This window comes from Vipera berus (assembly GCF_964194415.1).
Source record: "Vipera berus genome assembly, chromosome: 5".
Taxonomy (NCBI): domain Eukaryota; kingdom Metazoa; phylum Chordata; class Lepidosauria; order Squamata; family Viperidae; genus Vipera; species Vipera berus.
The window spans coordinates 82,828,402-82,847,892 of record NC_138207.1 but is presented as its reverse complement, the minus strand read 5'-3'; the positions used below and the strand labels follow the sequence as shown (position 1 = coordinate 82,847,892).

Here is a 19,491-nt window from a genome sequence, read left to right as displayed (position 1 = left end):
CTTGGTAGAATCTCAGGGTACCATGTGTACACAAGTCCATTGTGAACGGTCACCCTGAAGCAAAAATGCAAAAAAGTATCTTGGAATAATTCTCAGCCTTTGCTTTAATATTTATACTGCAACCATATTTTCCCTGGGAATATGTTCCCATGAACATGGTAATAAACATGCTTTAAAAGGTAAAGGTTCCCCTGCATATGCGTGCTAGTCGTTTCCGACTCTAGGGGCTGGTGCTCATCTCCGTTTCAAAGCCGAAGAGCCAGCGCTTGTCCAAGGACGTCTCCGTGGTCATGTGGCTGGCATGACTAGACACCAAAGGCGCACGGAACGCTGTTACCTTCCCACCGTGGTGGTCCCTATTTTTCTACTTGCATTTTTACATGCTTTCGAACTGCTAGGTTGGCAGAAGCTGGGATGAGTAACAGGCGCTCACTCTGCTACGTGGCACTCAGGATTCGACCTGCCAAACTGCCGACCTTCTGATCGACAAGCTCAGCGTCCTAACCCATGAACATGAACATGAACATGGTAATAAACATGCTTAGGGTCACAGTATTCACGGATTCAACTTCTACTATACTTAATAACTTCTCTCCCTGATCTTCTCCTTTATTCTAAATTTGCAGATCAACTCCTAACTCAGTCCCATGGCTACTGAAAAGTAAATGTTCTCAGGGCAGAAAAGAAAAACAGACATCTAGAATACCAAACTAAATATAAAATATGTGTGTATATAAATAGGTTAGGGTAGCAAAAAACAAAAACAAAACAAAAACAAAACTGTTTTCTCCAAGAATTATTCCATTTAACATCCTATCAGAAACTTCTTTCCTTTAATTTTAACAATCAATGTCCTGACTCTGGTAAAGAATAGGTGCAATTTCTTCTGTGTGATAACCTTTTAGCCCATTGGTCTTCTCTTATTCAGGTTGTTGTTGTTGTTGTTAGCTGCGAAGTCATGTCTGACTCATCGCAACCCCATGGACAACGTTCCTCCAGGCCTTCCTGTCCTCTACCATCTTCTGGAGTCCATTTAAGCTCACACCTACGGCTTCAGTGACTCCATCCAGCCACCTCATTCTCTGTCGTCCCCTTCTTCTATTGCCCTCAATTTTCCCCAGCATTAGGCTCTTCTCCAGTGAGTCCTTCCTTCTCATTAGGTGGCCAAAGTATTTGAGTTTTAGCTTCAGGATCTGGCCTTCTAAAGAGCAGTCAGGGTTGATCTCCTCTAGGACTGACCGGTTTGATCGCCTTGCAGTCCAAGCGACTCGCAGGAGTCTTCTCCAGCACCACAGTTCAAAGGCCTCAGTTCTTTGGCACTCAGCCTTTTTTATGGTCCAGCTTTCACTGCCATACATTGCAACTGGGAAGACCATAGCCTTGACTATACACACTTTTGTTGACAGGGTGATGTCTCTGCTTTTTAGTGTGCTGTCTAGATTTGCCATTGCTTTCCTCCCGAGGAGCAAGCGTCTTTTAATTTCCTGGCTACAGTCCCCATCTGCAGTGATCTTGGAGCCCAGGAAAATAAAATCTGTCACTACCTCCATTTCTTCCCCATCCGTTTGCCAGGAATTGAGAGGGCCGGATGCCATGATCTTGGTTTTCTTAATGTTAAGTTTCAACCCAACCTTTGCACTCTCCTTCTTCACCCGCAACAAGAGGCTCTTTAGTTCTTCTTCACTTTCTACAATTAGAGTGGTATCATCTGCATATGTTAGGTTGTTGATATTTCTTCCGGCAATCTTAATTCCAACTTTTGATTCCTCTAACGCTGCCTTTCTCATGATGTGTTCTGCATATAAGTTAAATATAGAGCCTTGGTGGAGCAGTGGGCTAATGCCTCCTTAAGTAACACCAGCTGCCTGCAATTAGTGCAGGTTCGAGTCCCACCAGGCTCAAGGTTGACTCAGCCTTCCATCCTTCCGAGGTAGGTAAAATGAGGACCCAGATTGTTGGGGGCAATTAAGCTGACTTTGTAATAATGCCACTTGGGGTGTGTGTGAAAGCCCTAATAAGCAGGCATATACATAGAATGAAGGCTACTGCTAAGCTTGTAAGCCGCCCTGAGTCTTCGGAGAAGGGCGGAATATAAATGGAATTAAAATAAAAAAAAATAAAATAAAAAATAGGCAGGGTGACAGTATACAGCCTTGCCGGACTCCTTTCCCAATTTTGAACCAATCAGTGGTTCCATGTCCAGTTGTCACTGTTGCTTCTTGGCCCACATATAGGTTTCTCAAGAGACAAATAAGATGGTCTGGTACTCCCATCTCTTTAAGAACTTGCCACAGTTTGTTATGATCCACACAATCAAAGGCTTTAGCATAGTCAATGAAGCAGAAGTAGATGTTTTTCTGGAACTCCCTTGCTTTCTCCATGATCCAGCGTATGTTGGCAATTTGATCTCTAGTTCCTCTGCCTCTTCAAAATCCTGCCTGTACTTCTGGTAGTTCTCGATCCACATACTGCTGGAGTCTAGCTTGTAGGATTTTAAGCATAACTTTACTAGCATGAGAAATGAGTGCAATGGTGTGGTAGTTTGAACATTCTTTGGCACTGCCTTTCTTTGGAATTGGAATGTAAGCTGATCTTTTCCAATCCTGTGGCCACTGTTGAGCTTTCCAAATTTGCTGGCAAATTGAGTGTAGCACTTTTACTGCATCGTCTTTTAAGATTTTGAATAGCTCAGCTGGAATACTGTCACCTCCACTAGCTTTGTTGTTGCTCAGCTTTTCTAAGTTCCACTTCACTTCACATTCTAGGATGTCTGGCTCGAGGTCAGTGACCACCTCATTGTGATTATCAGGGACATTAAGCTCATTCTTGTATAGTTCTTCTGTGTAATTTTGCCACCTCTTCTTAATCTCTTCTGCCTCTGTTAGGTCCCTGCCATTTTGGTCCTTTATCATGCCCATTTTTGCATGAAACGTTCCCTTCATCTCTCCAATTTTCTTGAAAAGATCTCTGGTCCTCCCTATTCTATTGTTTTCTTCTATTTCTTTGCACTGTTCATTTAAAAAGGCATTCTTATCTCTTCTAGCTATTCTCTGGAATTCTGCATTCAATTGGGCGTATCTTTCTTTTTCTCCCTTGCCTTTCGCTTCCCTCCTTTCCTCAGCTATTTGCAAAGCTTCCTCAGACAGCTATTTTGCTTTCTTGCATTTCTTTTTCTTTGGGATGGTTTTGGTTGCTACCTGTTGTACAATGTTGCGAACCTCTGTCCATAGTTCTTCAGGCACTCTGTCTATCAGATCTAATTCCTTAAATCTATTTGTCACCTCTACTGTATATTCAACAGGGATATGATTTAATTCATACCTGAGTGGCCTAGTGTTTTTTCCTTCTTTCTTCAGTTTAAGCCTAAACTTTGCAATGAGAAGCTCATGGTCTGAGCCACAGTTAGCTCCTGGTCTTGTTTTTACTGAGTGTATAGAGCTTCTCCATCTTTGGCTGCAGAGCACACAGTCAATCTGATTTTTGTGTTGACCGTCTGGTGATGTCCATGTGTAGAGCCGTCTCTTGGGTTGTTGGAAAAGAGTGTTTGCTATGACCATCGTATTCTCTTGACAAAATTCTATCAGCCTGTGCCCTGCTTCATTTTGTACTCCAAGGCCAAACTTGCCTGTTAATCCGGTTATCTTTTGACTTCCTACTTTAGCATTCCAATCCCCCATGACGATAAGGACATCATTTTTTGGTGTTAGTTCTATAAGGTGCTGTAGGGCTTCACAGAACTGGTCAATTTCATCCTCTTCAGCACTGGTGGTTGGGGCATAGACTTGGACTACTGTGATACTGAATGGTTTGCCTTGGATTTGAACTGACATCATTCTGTCATTTTGAGGATTGTATCCCAGTATTGCTTTTCCTACTCTTTTATTGACTATGAAGGCTACTCCATTTCTTCTGAGGGATTGTTGCCCGCAGTAGTATATTTGATGGTCATCTGAACTAAATTCACCCATTCCTGTCCATTTTATTTCGCTGATACCTAAGATGTCGATGTTCAGTCTTGTCATCTCTTGTTTGACCACGTCCAGCTTTCCTTGATTCATGGATCTTACATTCCAGGTTCCTATGGAGAAATAATCTTTACAGCATCGGACTTTCCTTTCACCACCAGATATATCCACAGCTGAGCGTCCTTTCGGCTTTGGCCCAGTCGCTTCATTCTTTCTGGCGCTACTAGTACTAGCCCTCTGCTCTTCCCCAGTAGCATATTGGACGCCTTCCGACCTGAGGGGCTCATCTTCCAGCGTCATATTGTTTTGCCTTTTGGTACTGTCCATAGGGTTTTCATGGCAAAGATACTGGAGTGGGTTGCCATTTCCTTCTCCAGTGGATCACGTTTTGGCAGAACTCTCTGCTATGACCTTTCCGTCTTGGGTGGCCCTGCACGGCATAGCTCATAGCTTCATTGAATTACGCAAGCCCCTTCGCCACGACAAGGCAGTAATCCATGAAGGGGCTTATTCAGGTTAAACATATCTAACTCCTGTCTCTTCACAGGGCTCAAGTTTCTTCTTTTTCTGGCCATCTTTTCTGTCCTTTTCTGAATCGGTTACAGGTCTTCTGAATTAGAGGAGTGGAAATTCTTTTGAATTGCAAACCTTTTCAAGCTTGAAATGGGCTTTTTCAATGATTCAGGAAGGTTGAAACAGGCCTGATTTGAGGCTGAAGCATCCACAAAACAACTGCTTTGACCTGGAAACAGCTGTTTCAAACTTTCCTCACATCATTTGTGTTGCACTTTTCTTCAGTATGATATCTGACTAAAGCAGAATAAAATGGTACTTCCCACGCGTTGGAGCAATACTTTTGCCTTTCTGAAGACTACATGACCCCTCTGATTCAATGTGTCTGCAATCAACTACAAGTAGGGCTTGACTTACAGCCATTCATTTGGTGACAGTTCAAAATTACAACGGCACTGAAAAAAGTGACTTATTTTTCACACTTACGACCATTGTAGCATCCCCATGGTCATGTAATCAAAATTCAGACGCTTGGCCACTGGTGTGTATTTATGATGGTTGCAGGTCCCTGGGTCACGTGACCACCTTTTGTGGCCTTCTCATAAGTAAAGTCAATGGGGAAGCAGATTCACTTAAGAACTGTGTTTCTAACTGAACAACCGTAATGATTATATTAACAACTGTGGCAAGAAAGGTCATAAAATGGGGCAAAACGCACTTAACAAATGTCTCACTTAGCAACAAAAATTTTGGGCTCAACTGTGGTTGTAATTCGAGGATTAGCTATACTACTCTAAGACCTTTTTCACAAGTACGGAACTGTAACCAAGTCAGGTAATCAGTATATGTTCCTTCAGTGAAGAACTTTTCATTTGTCAATCAAAATCATCCTGAATTTTATTTCTGTCTTATTCACATAATGACTATTCCATCCGATTTAGGTTATCGGCAACCTTGATCACTATTTCCTTCACTCCTCTGGCTGAATCTTTAATAAAACTATTTTAAAAAAATGTAAACTCCACTTGTGATCCTTGAGATACTTCACTCATGGTATGTGAGAGCTTAGTGAATAACTTATGAGCATTCTTTCAGTATGGCTTGAGGCCAGCTATTTTTTTTAATTTAATTTTATTTTAATTCCATTTATATCCCGCCCTTCTCCGAAGACTCAGGGCGGCTTACAAGCTTAGCAGTAGCCTTCATTCTATGTATATGCCTGCTTATTAGGGCTTTCACACACACCCCAAGCGGCATTATTACAAAGTCAGCTTAATTAAGAGCCTTGGTGGAGCAGTGGGCTAATGCCTCCTTAAGTAACACCAGCTGCCTGCAATTAGTGCAGGTTCGCATCCCACCAGGCTCAAGGTTGACTCAGCCTTCCATCCTTCCGAGGTAGGTAAAATGAGGACCCAGATTGTTGGGGGCAATTAAGCTGACTTTGTAATAATGCCGCTTGGGGTGTGTGTGAAAGCCCTAATAAGCAGGCATATACATAGAATGAAGGCTACTGCTAAGCTTGTAAGCCGCCCTGAGTCTTCGGAGAAGGGCGGGATATAAATGGAATTAAAATAAATAAATAAAATAAAAAATTGCCCCCAACAATCTGGGTCCTTATTTTACCTACCTCGGAAGGATGGAAGGCTGAGTCAACCTTGAGCCTGGTGGGACTCGAACCTGCACTAATTGCAGGCAGCTGGTGTTACTTAAGGAGGCATTAGCCCACTGCTCCACCAAGGCTATGTATCGACTTAATTGCTATGCTGTCTAGCTAACCTGTAAATGGCTTGCTTATCACACTATTCTGAACTATTTTTTAAAATACATGTATGTGTGTGCATGGATGTGTATCGTTATATATTTATTTTCTTTTGAGAGGGGGCATTAGAATTTCATTTTTTGTGTGCCAGTGTGTTCACGGAAAAAAGAGACAATAAAGGTTATCTTATCTTATCTTAGCTAAATATACAAACTCAAGATGTCCTTTCAGTTCAAGCACATTTATTCCAAGGGTGTGCGTGTCTTTTAGCATGCTTTCATTCCAGCAGTGCCACTAATCTCTTTTGCTCTTAACTTTATGAAGCTAGTTTCTATAATATTTTTCCAAGCGTGAGTGTGGTTCTAAATTGCAAATCTCCTAGCCACAATGATAATTAATTCAAGGCCACTGAGGTAAATTATACATCTTTTCCTGATTAAATTGGGGGTCAAGGGTCTCAGATGAACATATTGTTACAAGTGGGGTTTTTTAATGCCACTTAATTTTCTTTGAAGGGATGCGGTGGCTCAGTGGGTTAGGACGCTGAGCTTGTGGATCAGAAGGTCGGCAGTTTGGCGGGTCGAATCCTGAGTGCCGCGTAGCAGTGAGCGCCTGTTACTCGTCCCAGCTTCTGCCAACCTAGCCGCTCGAAAGCACGTAAAAATGCAAGTAGAAAAATAGGGACCACTACGGTGGGAAGGTAACAGCGTTCCGTGCACCTTTGGCGTCTAGTCATGCCGGCCACATGACAACGGAGACGTCCTCGGACAAGCGCTGGCTCTTCGGCTTTGAAACAGAGATGAGCACCGGCCCCTAGAGTTGGGAATGACTAGCACGCATGTGCGGGGGAACCTTTACCTTAACCTAATTTTCTTTGGTATTTTATGAGTCAGTGTTTCTTCTAGCATTGAACACTCCGATGACAGTAACCTACAGAACTATGCTTTCTATGAGAGAAATAACAGAGTTGGAAGGGACCTTGAAGATCTTCTAGTCTAGGGGTAGGCAACCTTGGCTCTTTTATGAATTCCTGAGCCAGCTGGGAATTGAAGTCCACAAGTCATAAAAGAGCCAAGGTTGCCTACCCCTGTTGTAGTCCAACTACCTGCAGGAAAACCCTATACCATTTCAGAGAGATGGTTGTCCAATCTCTTAAAACCTCCAGTGATGGAGCACTCACAACTTCTGGAGGCAGGCCGTTCCACTGATTCTGTTCTAACTGTTGGGAACTTTTATGATGCACACAATTATTTTTAGTAAATTTTTCCAGCCCCTTTCCATCACATTGCTCCAAAAGGTTACTAACCTCCCCATCCTGGAAATGCTTCTTGAGTTGCTTTAGCATCACAGTCAATTTTTTGGATTGTACTCCGCTATAAGCCAGCAGCATGCTGCCAAACTGGCGTTCTGTGATTCGACCATTTACAGGGTCATGCCTTTCAAACTGGAAGACAAAAGGGGAAGGAGAGAAATAATCTGGAACTGCATGGATTCACCTGCTCACGTCATATCAATACTGTTTATTCAAATGTGCAAACAGCACATTAACAGAAATAGCAAGAAGCAGATGAAAGCATCAGAAAAGGAATGCTAACTGCATTAAACGCCGTGCTCAACACTCCTATATTTTTAATTACAATAGTATATATTTAATATACAACATAGGCATAAAGTTGATATTAATACTTCAAGAATGTAATTATTATCTTGTATATTTAATAGAAATTATAAAAGAAGCACCAAAGTGAGCATTACTATTTCTTCTGAGGTATGAATCACCTTAAGATTCTTAGTAAAAGACTGCAAGATAAAAATTTGTTAGAGACACACTCTTCCTTACACTAACAAAATATTAATGTATTAAAATATAAAAATCGGTAATATATTCGTGATAAATACTTTAGCTGTCTTGGGATTCTTATCCCATGCAACCTCTTACAGATAACCACTCTAAAATGAGTATAATATAAAAGGAGGTGTTTTTGGATTTCAATAGATGGCAGACTTTAAATCTTAAATATTTGGGCAAGGTTAATATTCATAAAATGAATGTTTCTCTAGAATATTGTATTTTACATGGAATTTCTACACATGCATTCACACAATATTTACAGAAATGTATCACAATATGTTGTAAATTTGGGGAGTGGGTGGGAAAGGAATGCATTTCTTAACATCTACAATTTATCTTCATTAACCTTTCAATACATCAGTCCAAAAGATAATAGGGATCTTTAAAGGTTTTCATGATTTCTTTCTCACATCATTCAAGGACAGGAAAACTTCGGAGCAATTAAAAAGGTTTCTTCAATCTTTTAAGTAATTTAAATGAAAAAGTAAAATCTAGTTGTAAATGCTATTGTTCTTTAATAACATCCCAGTCGGCTCAATTTAATCTTGATTGGTCTTCAATTAATCAACTGACATTCATAAAGATTTTCTCCTTTCAAGGAATAAAAACTGCCGGTGAAAATACACGATACAGAAATAAACATGATGTTAATGTGACAATCTGCTCTTCAGATGTTTGCCTTCACACTGTCAGAACCTTTTTGGAATAGTATTATGGCATTTAAATAAGCCTGCAAATTAATCTAAACTCGTTCAACTGGCTGCAATTTGTCACTCAATTTGATAGCATGCAAGATTTCCTAAATTTCACAGATCCATCAAAAACTCAACAATCAACCCATGCCAAGGTCAACTAAATGGACAAAGATTGCAGAAGCATGCTACATAAACCTTATACCTCAGTGAGGGCATTTTTTTTAAAAATGTTATCTATATTTAACAGAGAAAGCCAGTTTGGCGTGGGTCTTAAAGGCACCAAGGTACATCTTAGGAGGCTGTTAATTATACTTCTGCCTTGTAGATGAATTCAGCCATGGCAAACGACTTCTAAAAATATTGCCATGAGTGCAGACTGACCCACCAGTATAATAATGAAATGACAAACTTTCAACAGAAGAACGCTTGGACCTGGGGTTCCTAGAGAGGTGGTAGGACCCTCAGTAAGTCTTCTTTCCCAGATCTTTCTTGATGGTCCAAGTCAATGCAAGACAAGGAAGGTCACAGACACCATGAACTGTTGAGCCATGTAGGGCAGAGGTCCTCAATCTTTTGGGCACCAGGGACCGGTTCCGTGGAGAGAGGCTTTTCCGTGGACTGGAGGGCGCATGGTTTTGTGTGCTGCCTGCATCTCGTGGATGGGGCTTTGCTTGCTGGCATGCTGCGGCCAAGTACTGGTCAAGGGACCAGGGGTTGGGGGCCCCGATGTAGGGTTTTAAAGATGATACGCAGCATCTTGAAACTAACTGGCAGCTAGTGCAGCTCCTGTTATTACATGGCACCTGTCAGTGTGGCCATAATTATTTGGCTTGCTTTATGTTGCATCTGCTGAAGTTTTTGCATGGTCCTGGTTGTTTCCATCACACATTACTAATGTTCAAATACACCCAATCCATCCTCCCTTCTTAAAATGTATTTGTTAAAATTAATTGACCTTTCATCCTAAGTACAGATCAGTGAAGAAAGAATGAATTTCTCTTTCCCCATATGTTCATAGAAACGCAATAAGGTCAATGAGGATGACATAAATGAATAGGAGGAGAAGAAAAAGGAGGAGGAGCACGGCACGACAGAGAAAAGACAATCTTGAAATCCTACAATGGGAGTAGTTGTAAACAGGAATAGAAGGGGGGAGAAAATGTCTTCCCACGTATTAAACGGATCAGTGGTCTAAAGTGTAATAAGTCAGGTTTAGGACATAAATCAATAATGTCCATTAAAATGCTTTTGTTTCTCTTGAATCTGAAGTACTACAGTATCTTGGCCAGTTTATATTTAATTCTAATGAGGCATAAGTTATAACTTGCAGTCAAAGAAGTAAAGACAGCATAATGGACGGGTAATAAGAACTAGCTTTAAAGAGATGGCTATGCTTCTGAGCCTGGGGCGCTACAAGCACAAAGGGGCCCGCCTCCTGGCTATATTGCTAACAGGCTAGATGTCTTATTTGTATGTACCTGAATTAGATGTTTTAATGTTTTTTTAGCATTTTAATAGTTTTAAAGAAAGAGTCTTTGTGGTGCAGTGGTTAGATTGCAGTATTCCAGGCTAACACTGCCCACAGCCAGAAGTTCGATTCTGAATGGATGACTCAGCCTTCTATCTGTCCGAGATTGGTAAAATGAAGACCCAGATTGATAGGGGCAATATGCTGACATCGTAAACCATCCAGAGTGTGCTGTAAAGCATTTTGAAGCAGTATATAAGTCTAAATGCTATTGCTATTGTACGGTCTTTATTGTTTTAAATATATTTAAGATCTTAATTGTAATTAAGTGTTTCTCAATTGTGAGCCTCCCAGAGTCATTTGCTGAGATGGGCAGCTATAGAAATCAAATAAATAACTAGACAAAGTACCATCTTCCCCACCATGTACATCTGTGACAGCAGGACACTCTAATAACATTTTTTTGTTGCTTTATTAATTCAATATATCTTTTTTTCCTTTTAAAAGTTTTCACAATTGTAAGCACATTGCTTCTTCTAGTGTCCGTAGGTGTAATATTTCCCTCTCTAAAGGAAGCTAAACTGATCTGTTATGCTCTTGATTGCTTGTCACAGACAAAAAGTAAATTATTTTGTGGCCTCTGACTCCGCATCAAACAGTAGCCAGATGAAGAAATTTCACCTAATCTTCTAGGATTTATTTATGGAGGATGAAGCTTTCTAAATCAGAAAGCCCTTTCATATGAAAAATGATTCATCTCACATATCCATTTGGTATCACAAAGCTGAACACAGATCTCCCTCAGCCTTAAAATATGATCTGCTGATGAACAGTGCACGTGATGAAATGGATGCAAATACTCTCTCTTAAAATGCGCTGTTGGACAAATGGAAAAAACACACTAATCTGGGGATCTTTGAGATTTGTATAATAGAATTTAACTGAGATTTGAATAATACTTAACGTAACTTAACATAAGAGTTCTTAAGACCTTTATAAAATTCAAAGTCACCAAGCCTCTATCGCACAAAAGACAAAAGGAAGGAAACAGTGATGAGTTCAAAGTCTAAATCCTATTAAAACAATAGTGAATAAATGCCATTTTTCAATGTAGCTTTTGTACTTTCCAATGTGCTTATCCTCTAATCAGCAAGGACATTTTTTTAGAAGCAGAACAAGACAGAACACAATACTTTTTTTGAAGCATCAAAACTGAAAGTATGCTATATCCTTTTATTATTTTATTTTTTAATTTATTTGTACAGTTCTATAAATATAAGAGTTACCGATCTCAGGAAGACCTAAAGCAGCTGATTTCTGAGGCTTTGGAAGAAGTATTGGGTCAGCCAGCATCTGAAATAAAGGGATGCATGGATAATGTTTTTCGTGTAAATTCATGGATTGCTAGACAGAGAAAGCTACCTAGAGATGTGGTGGTTTATTTTACAAAGAGAGAAACCAGAGATGATGTTATTCAAGCCGCTTATGATACTAAAGTTGTGATTGCTGACCAAGAAGTTTTGGTTTTAAAAGAAATTCCTCCAAAGATTCTAAGGAGAAGGAAGGATTTTGCATTTCTCGTGCAGGAACTTAAGCAACGTGAAATAAAGTTCAGATGGGAGATTCCTGTCAGATTGGTGGTGATGCATGAAGGTAAAAGATACCGTCTGGTTACTGTGACACAGGCGCGTGACTTCTACAATAACGTTTTAAAAGCAACCCCATTATCACTTCTGGAAGCTGCAAAGGGATTTGGAGAAGGGAAATCCCAAGAGGCTGAAGGTGGACAGAAAGAGGAGGGGATCAAATTATAGCCTCGTCGGCTGTTGCTGGAGAGCAGAGGGTGACACGTGCCGCTTTAAAACGAGCAAAACAAATAAAAGAGCAAGACCAACAGAAGTTTATGGAACTTTCAAAGCGTACTTACAGTGAAGCAGTGGGAGGAGCGCGGCCGAAAGAAGACAGAGGGGCTATTAAAGATGTGCTCCAACAGCTTCGGGATGCCACGCATGGCGACTAAATTTCTAACCTGGAATGTTAATGGACTAAATTCACCACAGAAGAGAAAGAAAGTTTTTCAGTATTTGAAACAATTCAAGATTGATGTTATATGTTTGCAAGAAACGCATATTAGGGCTATGGACCAAAAGTATTTATCCAACTCAAGATTGGGCACGCAATTTGTTGCCTCTGCGATGAATAAGAAAAATGGAGTGGTTGTTTATGTTAAAAGCGTTTTATCAGCGGAATTAATTGAAGCAGATAAGCATGGTAGATATGTTATGATAGATTTGCTGCTAGAAGGCAAAAAAATGCTTTTAGTTGGACTGTATGCTCCTAATCAACAGCAAGCTGATTTTTTAGCTCACTTCATACAAAGCTTACTCAATTGGATTATAAATCGTTTATTTTTATGGGGGATTGGAATGGTGTTTTGGATGTACAGATGGATAAGGCTGGTTTTTTTAAGCGCTCTCCGAGTCATGCCAGATTGCCTAAATCTTTTTTTGAAATGAAGGACGATTTGGAACTGCGAGATATTTGGCGTGACACTCACCTGCATGAAAAGGATTATACTTTTTTTTCTGATAGACATCAATCTTTTTCCAGGATTGATTTTATTTTGCTGACTAATGACTTTTTTTCTAGGATTAAGAAGGTAAAGATCTGTGCAAGAGCTATTTCTGACCATAGTCCAGTTTGGTTAGAGATCAATAAGGACAATAGAGATAGGCGCTCGTGGCACGTAAATGAGAACTTGTTTAGAAATCAGAGAAATGTGGAAGAATGTAAACAGCGGATGAAGGATTTTTTTGAAATTAATATGAATAAAGATACTTCTATGGACATGGTTTGGGATGCTAGCAAGGCCTATATGAGAGGGGTGTTGATATATATGAATAATAAACACAGACGTACTTTGGAAGCCAGAAGGAAAGAATTGGAGAATGAAATTAGGGAAAAAGAAAAGGCCTTGATTTTGAACCCATTGGATGTGAAGACTAAGGAGGTTATTAACCTATTAAGAGGACAATTTGACAAATTAATGGCTGATCAAGTGGCAACCAATTTGCGGTTTGCTAGGCATAATACTTTTTGCAATGCTAACAAGCCAGGTAGATGGCTAGCTTATAGACTAAGGAAAAAGCAAAGGGCTTCTAATATAGATAAAATTGAACATAAGGGAAAGGTTGTGTTTCAACAGGATCTTATTAAGGAAGCCTTTCTGGACTTTTATTCTAAATTATATGCTAAGGAGAAGATTAATGAAAAAGATATTGATGTATATTTGGAGAATGCTAGCATCCCGGTTCTTACGCAGGCACAAAAAGAGGAGATTAACCAATTGATAACAGAAGAAGAAATTCTTACAGCAATTAAGGAATTGAAGTTGGATAAAGCGCCAGGTACGGATGGTTTGACTGCGGTTTATTACAAAAATTTACAAATGGAGTTGATAACGCCGTTAAAGGAACTGTTCCAGATAATTCAGAGAGGGGGAAAGGTGCCTCCGTCTTGGAGAACTGCTTTTATCTCTTTGATACCGAAGGAAGATCAAGTTGCTACTCAAGTAAAAAATTATAGACCAATATCACTTTTAAATACAGATTATAAGATATTTGCTAAGGTGTTGGCTAATAGACTGATGAGGGTTCTGCAACAGGTGATTCATGGGGATCAAACTGGGTTTATTAGTGGTAGGCAAATGAAAAATAATGTGAGGCATATAGTTGATGTGTTAGAGTTTTTGGAAAGGTACAACCAGATCCCTGCGGCGCTAATTTTTTTAGATGCTGAAAAAGCTTTTGATCAATTGAATTGGCAATTTTTGATGAAAGTTTTAGATAAAATGAATTTTGGGGATAAATTTTTGCAACCAATTAGGGCATTATATCAAAAACAAACTGCCCGAATAATAGTTAACAATAGTTTGACTGAAGCTTGTAATATTGAGAAGGGCACAAGGCAAGGGTGTCCGTTATCGCCTTTGTTATTTGTGTTAACATTGGAGATATTATTGATAAAAATACGGAATTCGGAAAGAATTAAGGGTATACAAATTAGAGATCAGGATTATAGATTGAGAGCGTTCGCAGATGATCTGGTTGTTACGGTGACCCAGCCGGAGAACTCTGTTGTGGACCTGATGGAGATAATAATGCAATATGGGAAGGTTTCTGGATTTAAAGTTAATGCACAAAAAACTAAAATTCTGGCCAAAAATATGACAGCATCGCAAAAGGCCCTTTTAGAAGGATTAACTGGATTTGAGATTGTCAAAAGGGTCAAATATTTGGGGGTGTTTTTGTCACCCTCTAATACAAAGTTATATAAAAATAACTATGAAAGATTATGGGGAAAAATTCAAAAAGAAATGGAGAGCTGGGAAAAATTGCAATTGTCTTTGTTGGGGCGAATCGCAGCAGTGAAAATGAATGTCCTGCCTAAATTTTTATTCTTATTTCAAATGATACCGGTTGTTAAGAAAGATTCTAATCTGGAGGAATGGCAGCGAGGTATCAACAAATTTGTTTGGGCAGGGAAAAGGCCACGAGTTAAACTTAAGATTATGCAGGATACTCGTGAAAGAGGTGGTCTTAAAATGCCCAATCTTAAATTATATTATGAAGCTGCTGCGTTAGCAGGAATAAGTGATTGGATTAATTTGACACAAGAGAGATTATTAAATCTTGAGGGCCACGACTTGTTGTTTGGCTGGCATGCATATTTGTTGTATGATAAGAAGGTAGATAATGTGTTTAAAGTGCATATTTTAAGACAGGCATTGTTGAGAGTTTGGAAGAAGTATAGACATAAGCTAGATTGTAAGATACCATTGTGGGCAATCCCAAAACACGCAATAGAAAATATAAATGTTGGTTTTAAACATGATGTGACTACGTATAAGGAGATTTTAAGTCTGGAAAGAAATGTCTGGTGTCTGAAACCGTACAGCCTCTTGCGAGATGAGAAGATTATTCAAACTTGGTTTCAATATATCCAGCTACGGGCCAGGTGGAAAGAAGATCAGAAAACTGGTTTTACAATGACTGATGAGAATTTGATAAAGCAAATTAGAAATCAGGGTCCAGCACATATCAAACGGATATATCTTGCATTGATAGAAATTGACTCAGAAACAGAATTTGTTAAAGATTGTATGATAAAATGGGCTCAAAATATCCAAGAAGTTATTACAATGGACACGTGGGAAAAGATTTGGGTGAGGAACGTAAAATTTACACAAGCTCAAAATTTAAGAGAGAACTTTTATAAAATGTTTTATAGATGGCATTTAGATCCTAAAAAGCTTGCAAGTATGTATCCGAATTATCAGCCCAAATGCTGGAGGTGCGGTGACGAAGATGCAACATATTTTCACGTATGGTGGACTTGTAAAAAGGTTAAGGCTTTTTGGATAAAAATTTGGTGGAACATGCAGAAGATCTTCAAGCAAAAGATAAAGTTTTGTCCGCAATTCTTTTTGCTGGGTATAATTACAGAAGCTACTGTTGTGGACACTAAGTTGATGTTGAATTTAATTACAGCAGCAAGACTTTTAACAGGTCAGTATTGGAAGAAGGAGGAACTGCCGACTATAGAGGAATGGACTTTAAAGGTTTCTGACCTGGCAGAAATGGCAAAGATCTCGGCTTATTTGAAAGATCATTCGCAAGAACGCTATATTATGGAGTGGAAAAAATGGATTGAATATATCCATAAGAAATATGGGACTAAAAAGTTTCATTTAGCATTTGAATAAGTCTTCCTTTCTATTTTCTTTTTTCTTTCTTTTTATATGTAATATTAATATTGCTTGTAGTTATCTTATATGAGCTAGAGAGCGACAGATTTAAGAGTTTATTGTTGTTAGCATATGGATGTTTATGATTGTTCTTTGTTTTTATACCTTGTACTTAGCTCTGGGAAGTCGGGGGGGGGGGGAGAGGGGGGGAGGGGTAGGGAGGCATAGGTAGGGGAGGGGGAGGGGGGATTGTTAAAGATAAAATGTATTTTAAAACTTTTCAATAAAAAAAAAAGAGTTACCGATCTCAGGAAGAACTACACTGTCTAGGCCGGAATGGGGATATGCCATTATCCTTGTTGAACAACTGGGCACCAAGAACCATTGGAAGTCTATAGACAGGTGCCTACCTTTTGCCCCTCTTAAGCTAGTGAAATATAGAAGATTTGTGTGAAAGTTGGTATTTGCAAACCAAGAGAAAACTTTCACTATTTCAGATTCTTGCAACTTTCTTCAGAATAAGACTGGTAGCACCTTTTCATACTAACCATTTCATTAAAAGGGACAGACGTTCAAAATTTGATTAAAATTAGTTCTGCAGAAAAGTTGCTGTTAGACTGCACGATTCACTTAAAAACTGCAGTGGTTCACTTAACAGCCATGACCAAAAAAGTCATAAAATTGGGCACAATCCACTTAACAACCACTTTGCTTAGCAATGGGAATTCTGGTTCCAACTGTGGACACAAGTCAACGACTATCTGTATGGCTAAGATTGAATACTTGTGAAAACAAGGTCAATTATGGTCCTTTGATTTTATTGTCTGCCACCAACCTATAAGAGCTGTCCTTTAGATATATCTCATTTTGTTAAAGGAAGCCCAACATAGTTTAGCATATAGATAGGTTTAGAATAACCCTGTAAACTTTGAAAGAAGTAGGAAATGGTGCAACAAAAACACTAAAAATGATGGATCTGTCTGGATGTACAAGCATCAGCATTTGGGGAACAGCTCCCGTCTGCTCCAATTACTATAAAACAGCAAAATCAGGGAAAGCTTTTCACAGCTTGAAGCGGAACAGAAAACCAACACAAAAAAATACTTCTTCTCCAATAGCTCCCATTTCACACGAGGACTACAAAATTTCTTGGAGCCTAAATGCTACACAGAAGATGAAATCCAACACTGCATTCTGATACTGATATTTAATTTACTTTATATTCCAAAGCATCAATTAAAAAAAAAAACAAAAAACAAGAGGAGGCCAAACAAACAAACAAACTGCGGACGAAGAAACATCATAAACAAAGCAAAGTGTTGCTTGGAGAGGCCCTGAGCTGTCAGTTGTGCTTCATGGACCTCAAAAACAGCTGTGATTTCTGGAGTCAGACAGGGCAAAGATATTTGGGGGGCCCTCGTGGGGCTACTATGAATCCACTGGTTTTCCACGGTATTTTTTTCTACTGTGTTTTAGGGGCTAAAGCAGGGGTCTTCAAACTTGCCCCTTTTATGACTTGTGGACTTCAGCTCCCAGAATTCCTCAGCCAGGCATGCTGGCTGAGGAATTCTGGGAGCTGAAGTCCACAAGTCATAAAAGGGCCAAGTTTGAAGACCTCTGGGCTAAAGGGAGATACCCAAACCAACTTCTGAGAAAAACACGGGGTTTTTCCCCCCCCTCCATATTTCAAATAAAGTATTTTAGAGGTATTCATCATCATACCAAATTATTCTTTTAAATGAGAAATGATAAGATAACCTTTATTGTTTTTTTTTCTGTGAACAGAGTGGCACACACTAAAAATGAAATTCCGATGCCCAGGTTTCAAAAGAAAATACACGCGCACACACATACACATTTTGAACACATAGCAGGAAAAAAAGGGTCTTGAGAGTTAACAAGGTTGATACTATATGATATAAAGCCATTATAGAATGTAGTTGTTCTGCTTCAGGTACTGCAAAGGCTACTCCCAGAAGATAACAAAGAAAACTGGTCATGGAGAGGAAGTGTAACGTCCCAGACAATACTGTGGATCCTGGTCAAGCAGCACTTATATGCCATGTCCTGGATAGAAGGAAGTGAACTTCCAATAATCTTTTCCACTGTCCTCACCACTCTCTGCACTGCCTTCCTGTCCAAAACAGTCATACCTCCAAACCACACAGTTATACCATACAACAGGATGCTTTCAATCATCCCTCTATAGAAAGTGGTAAGAATAGGTAAAGGATGATGTGCTCTTCTCATACAACACAAAAAATGCAGCCACTGCCGTGCCGACTTCATCAGTGTCTCACTATTGAGCGACAAAGCTAGTCTACTCATCAGCTGCATACCCAAAAACCTGATACTACTAACCGACTTCACAGTTGAATCATTAATACACAAAGGTGTATGGTTGTGTCTGCCTTTTCTGAAATTGACAATTATCTCTTTTGTTTTACCGTATATACCATTGGGGTAATTTTGCTGGCTGATGATAAAACATTTGTAACTTTCCTCTTAGGAAAAATGATTCCCTAAATGGAGTGTGATGCCAATCTGTTCTCTATTCTGCAAACTTCATCTGGAAATATTAGCAAACGGGTTGATTTTCTGATGCTTGGCTTTCCTTGGACAGTTTCATCTTGCAACAGAGCCAGAAGCTGCATTATTTCCAGAGTGACCATAAGCAATGTATTCACAAAGCCTCCTACGCTTCAGTTAACCTACAGAAAGGCTACAGAAAGCCTTGAAATGAACAAAGAATGCCCAGGTTCCATCAAAGAAAATTAAGTTCAATCATTTTTCTTTCTATCCCAGGATGAGTTTGACAGACATGGCCCATGAAGAATCTCATAACAAAGAAGTGGCATTTGCAGGGCTGGGAGGAAGACAACAAAAGCAATTTCACGTTTTCATAGTGCAATCCTCTTCTCTGAGTGCGGTACAACATCACATTGTGAAAAGGCAAAAACTTTGTGGAAAAAAATGCTTTCTCACCAAACCAGCAAGTTCCTGCAGATATCCACAAGCAAAGATATTCCCATAGTAAATGAAGGTTCCATAGTAAATTTAGATTGTTAAATTTAACGATACCTAGGTTTGACCACTACTCACCTTTTCACATTTTTTTTTCTTAACTTACAGGCCTACTCCATTTCTGACAGTCAAAACTATTCTAGTTCTTTCAAAATGTAAACCATGTCATAACATACTGTGAAATCAAGCAAAATTCCCCCAACATTTTTGAGAAATCAAGCAGATCCTCTAGAATTGCTTAACCTTATAAGGCTATATCTCCAGCCTTCAAATTTGACAACTGATTCAAAAAGACACCATGGTTAGTAAGGTCAAGAGCAGGTAGGATTTACAAAAGTATTGATAAAATTATGCTTCCTATCCACAGGGATTCCCCACAATGATTAAAATATTCTCTTTTGTAAACTCAATATTGATCAGAATAAAACCCTAAGCATACATATACATATACATATACATATACATATAC

General features: G+C 39.3%; 1 protein-coding gene across 3 annotated transcripts in view; it reads right to left on the bottom strand.

Annotated features, from left to right (window-relative positions):
* Positions 1-19,491, bottom strand: part of MICU1 (mitochondrial calcium uptake 1) — a 163,109-nt gene that overhangs the window by 31,882 nt on the left and 111,736 nt on the right. For all 3 annotated transcript variants that reach the window (XR_014026589.1, XM_081328895.1, XM_081328896.1), the window contains exon 9: positions 7,544-7,681. Coding sequence is in view for 2 of the 3 variants with exons in the window: in XM_081328895.1 (XP_081185021.1) it covers positions 7,544-7,681 (138 nt within the window). In the remaining variant the exon portion in view is untranslated. The remainder of the gene's footprint in view (positions 1-7,543; positions 7,682-19,491) is intronic.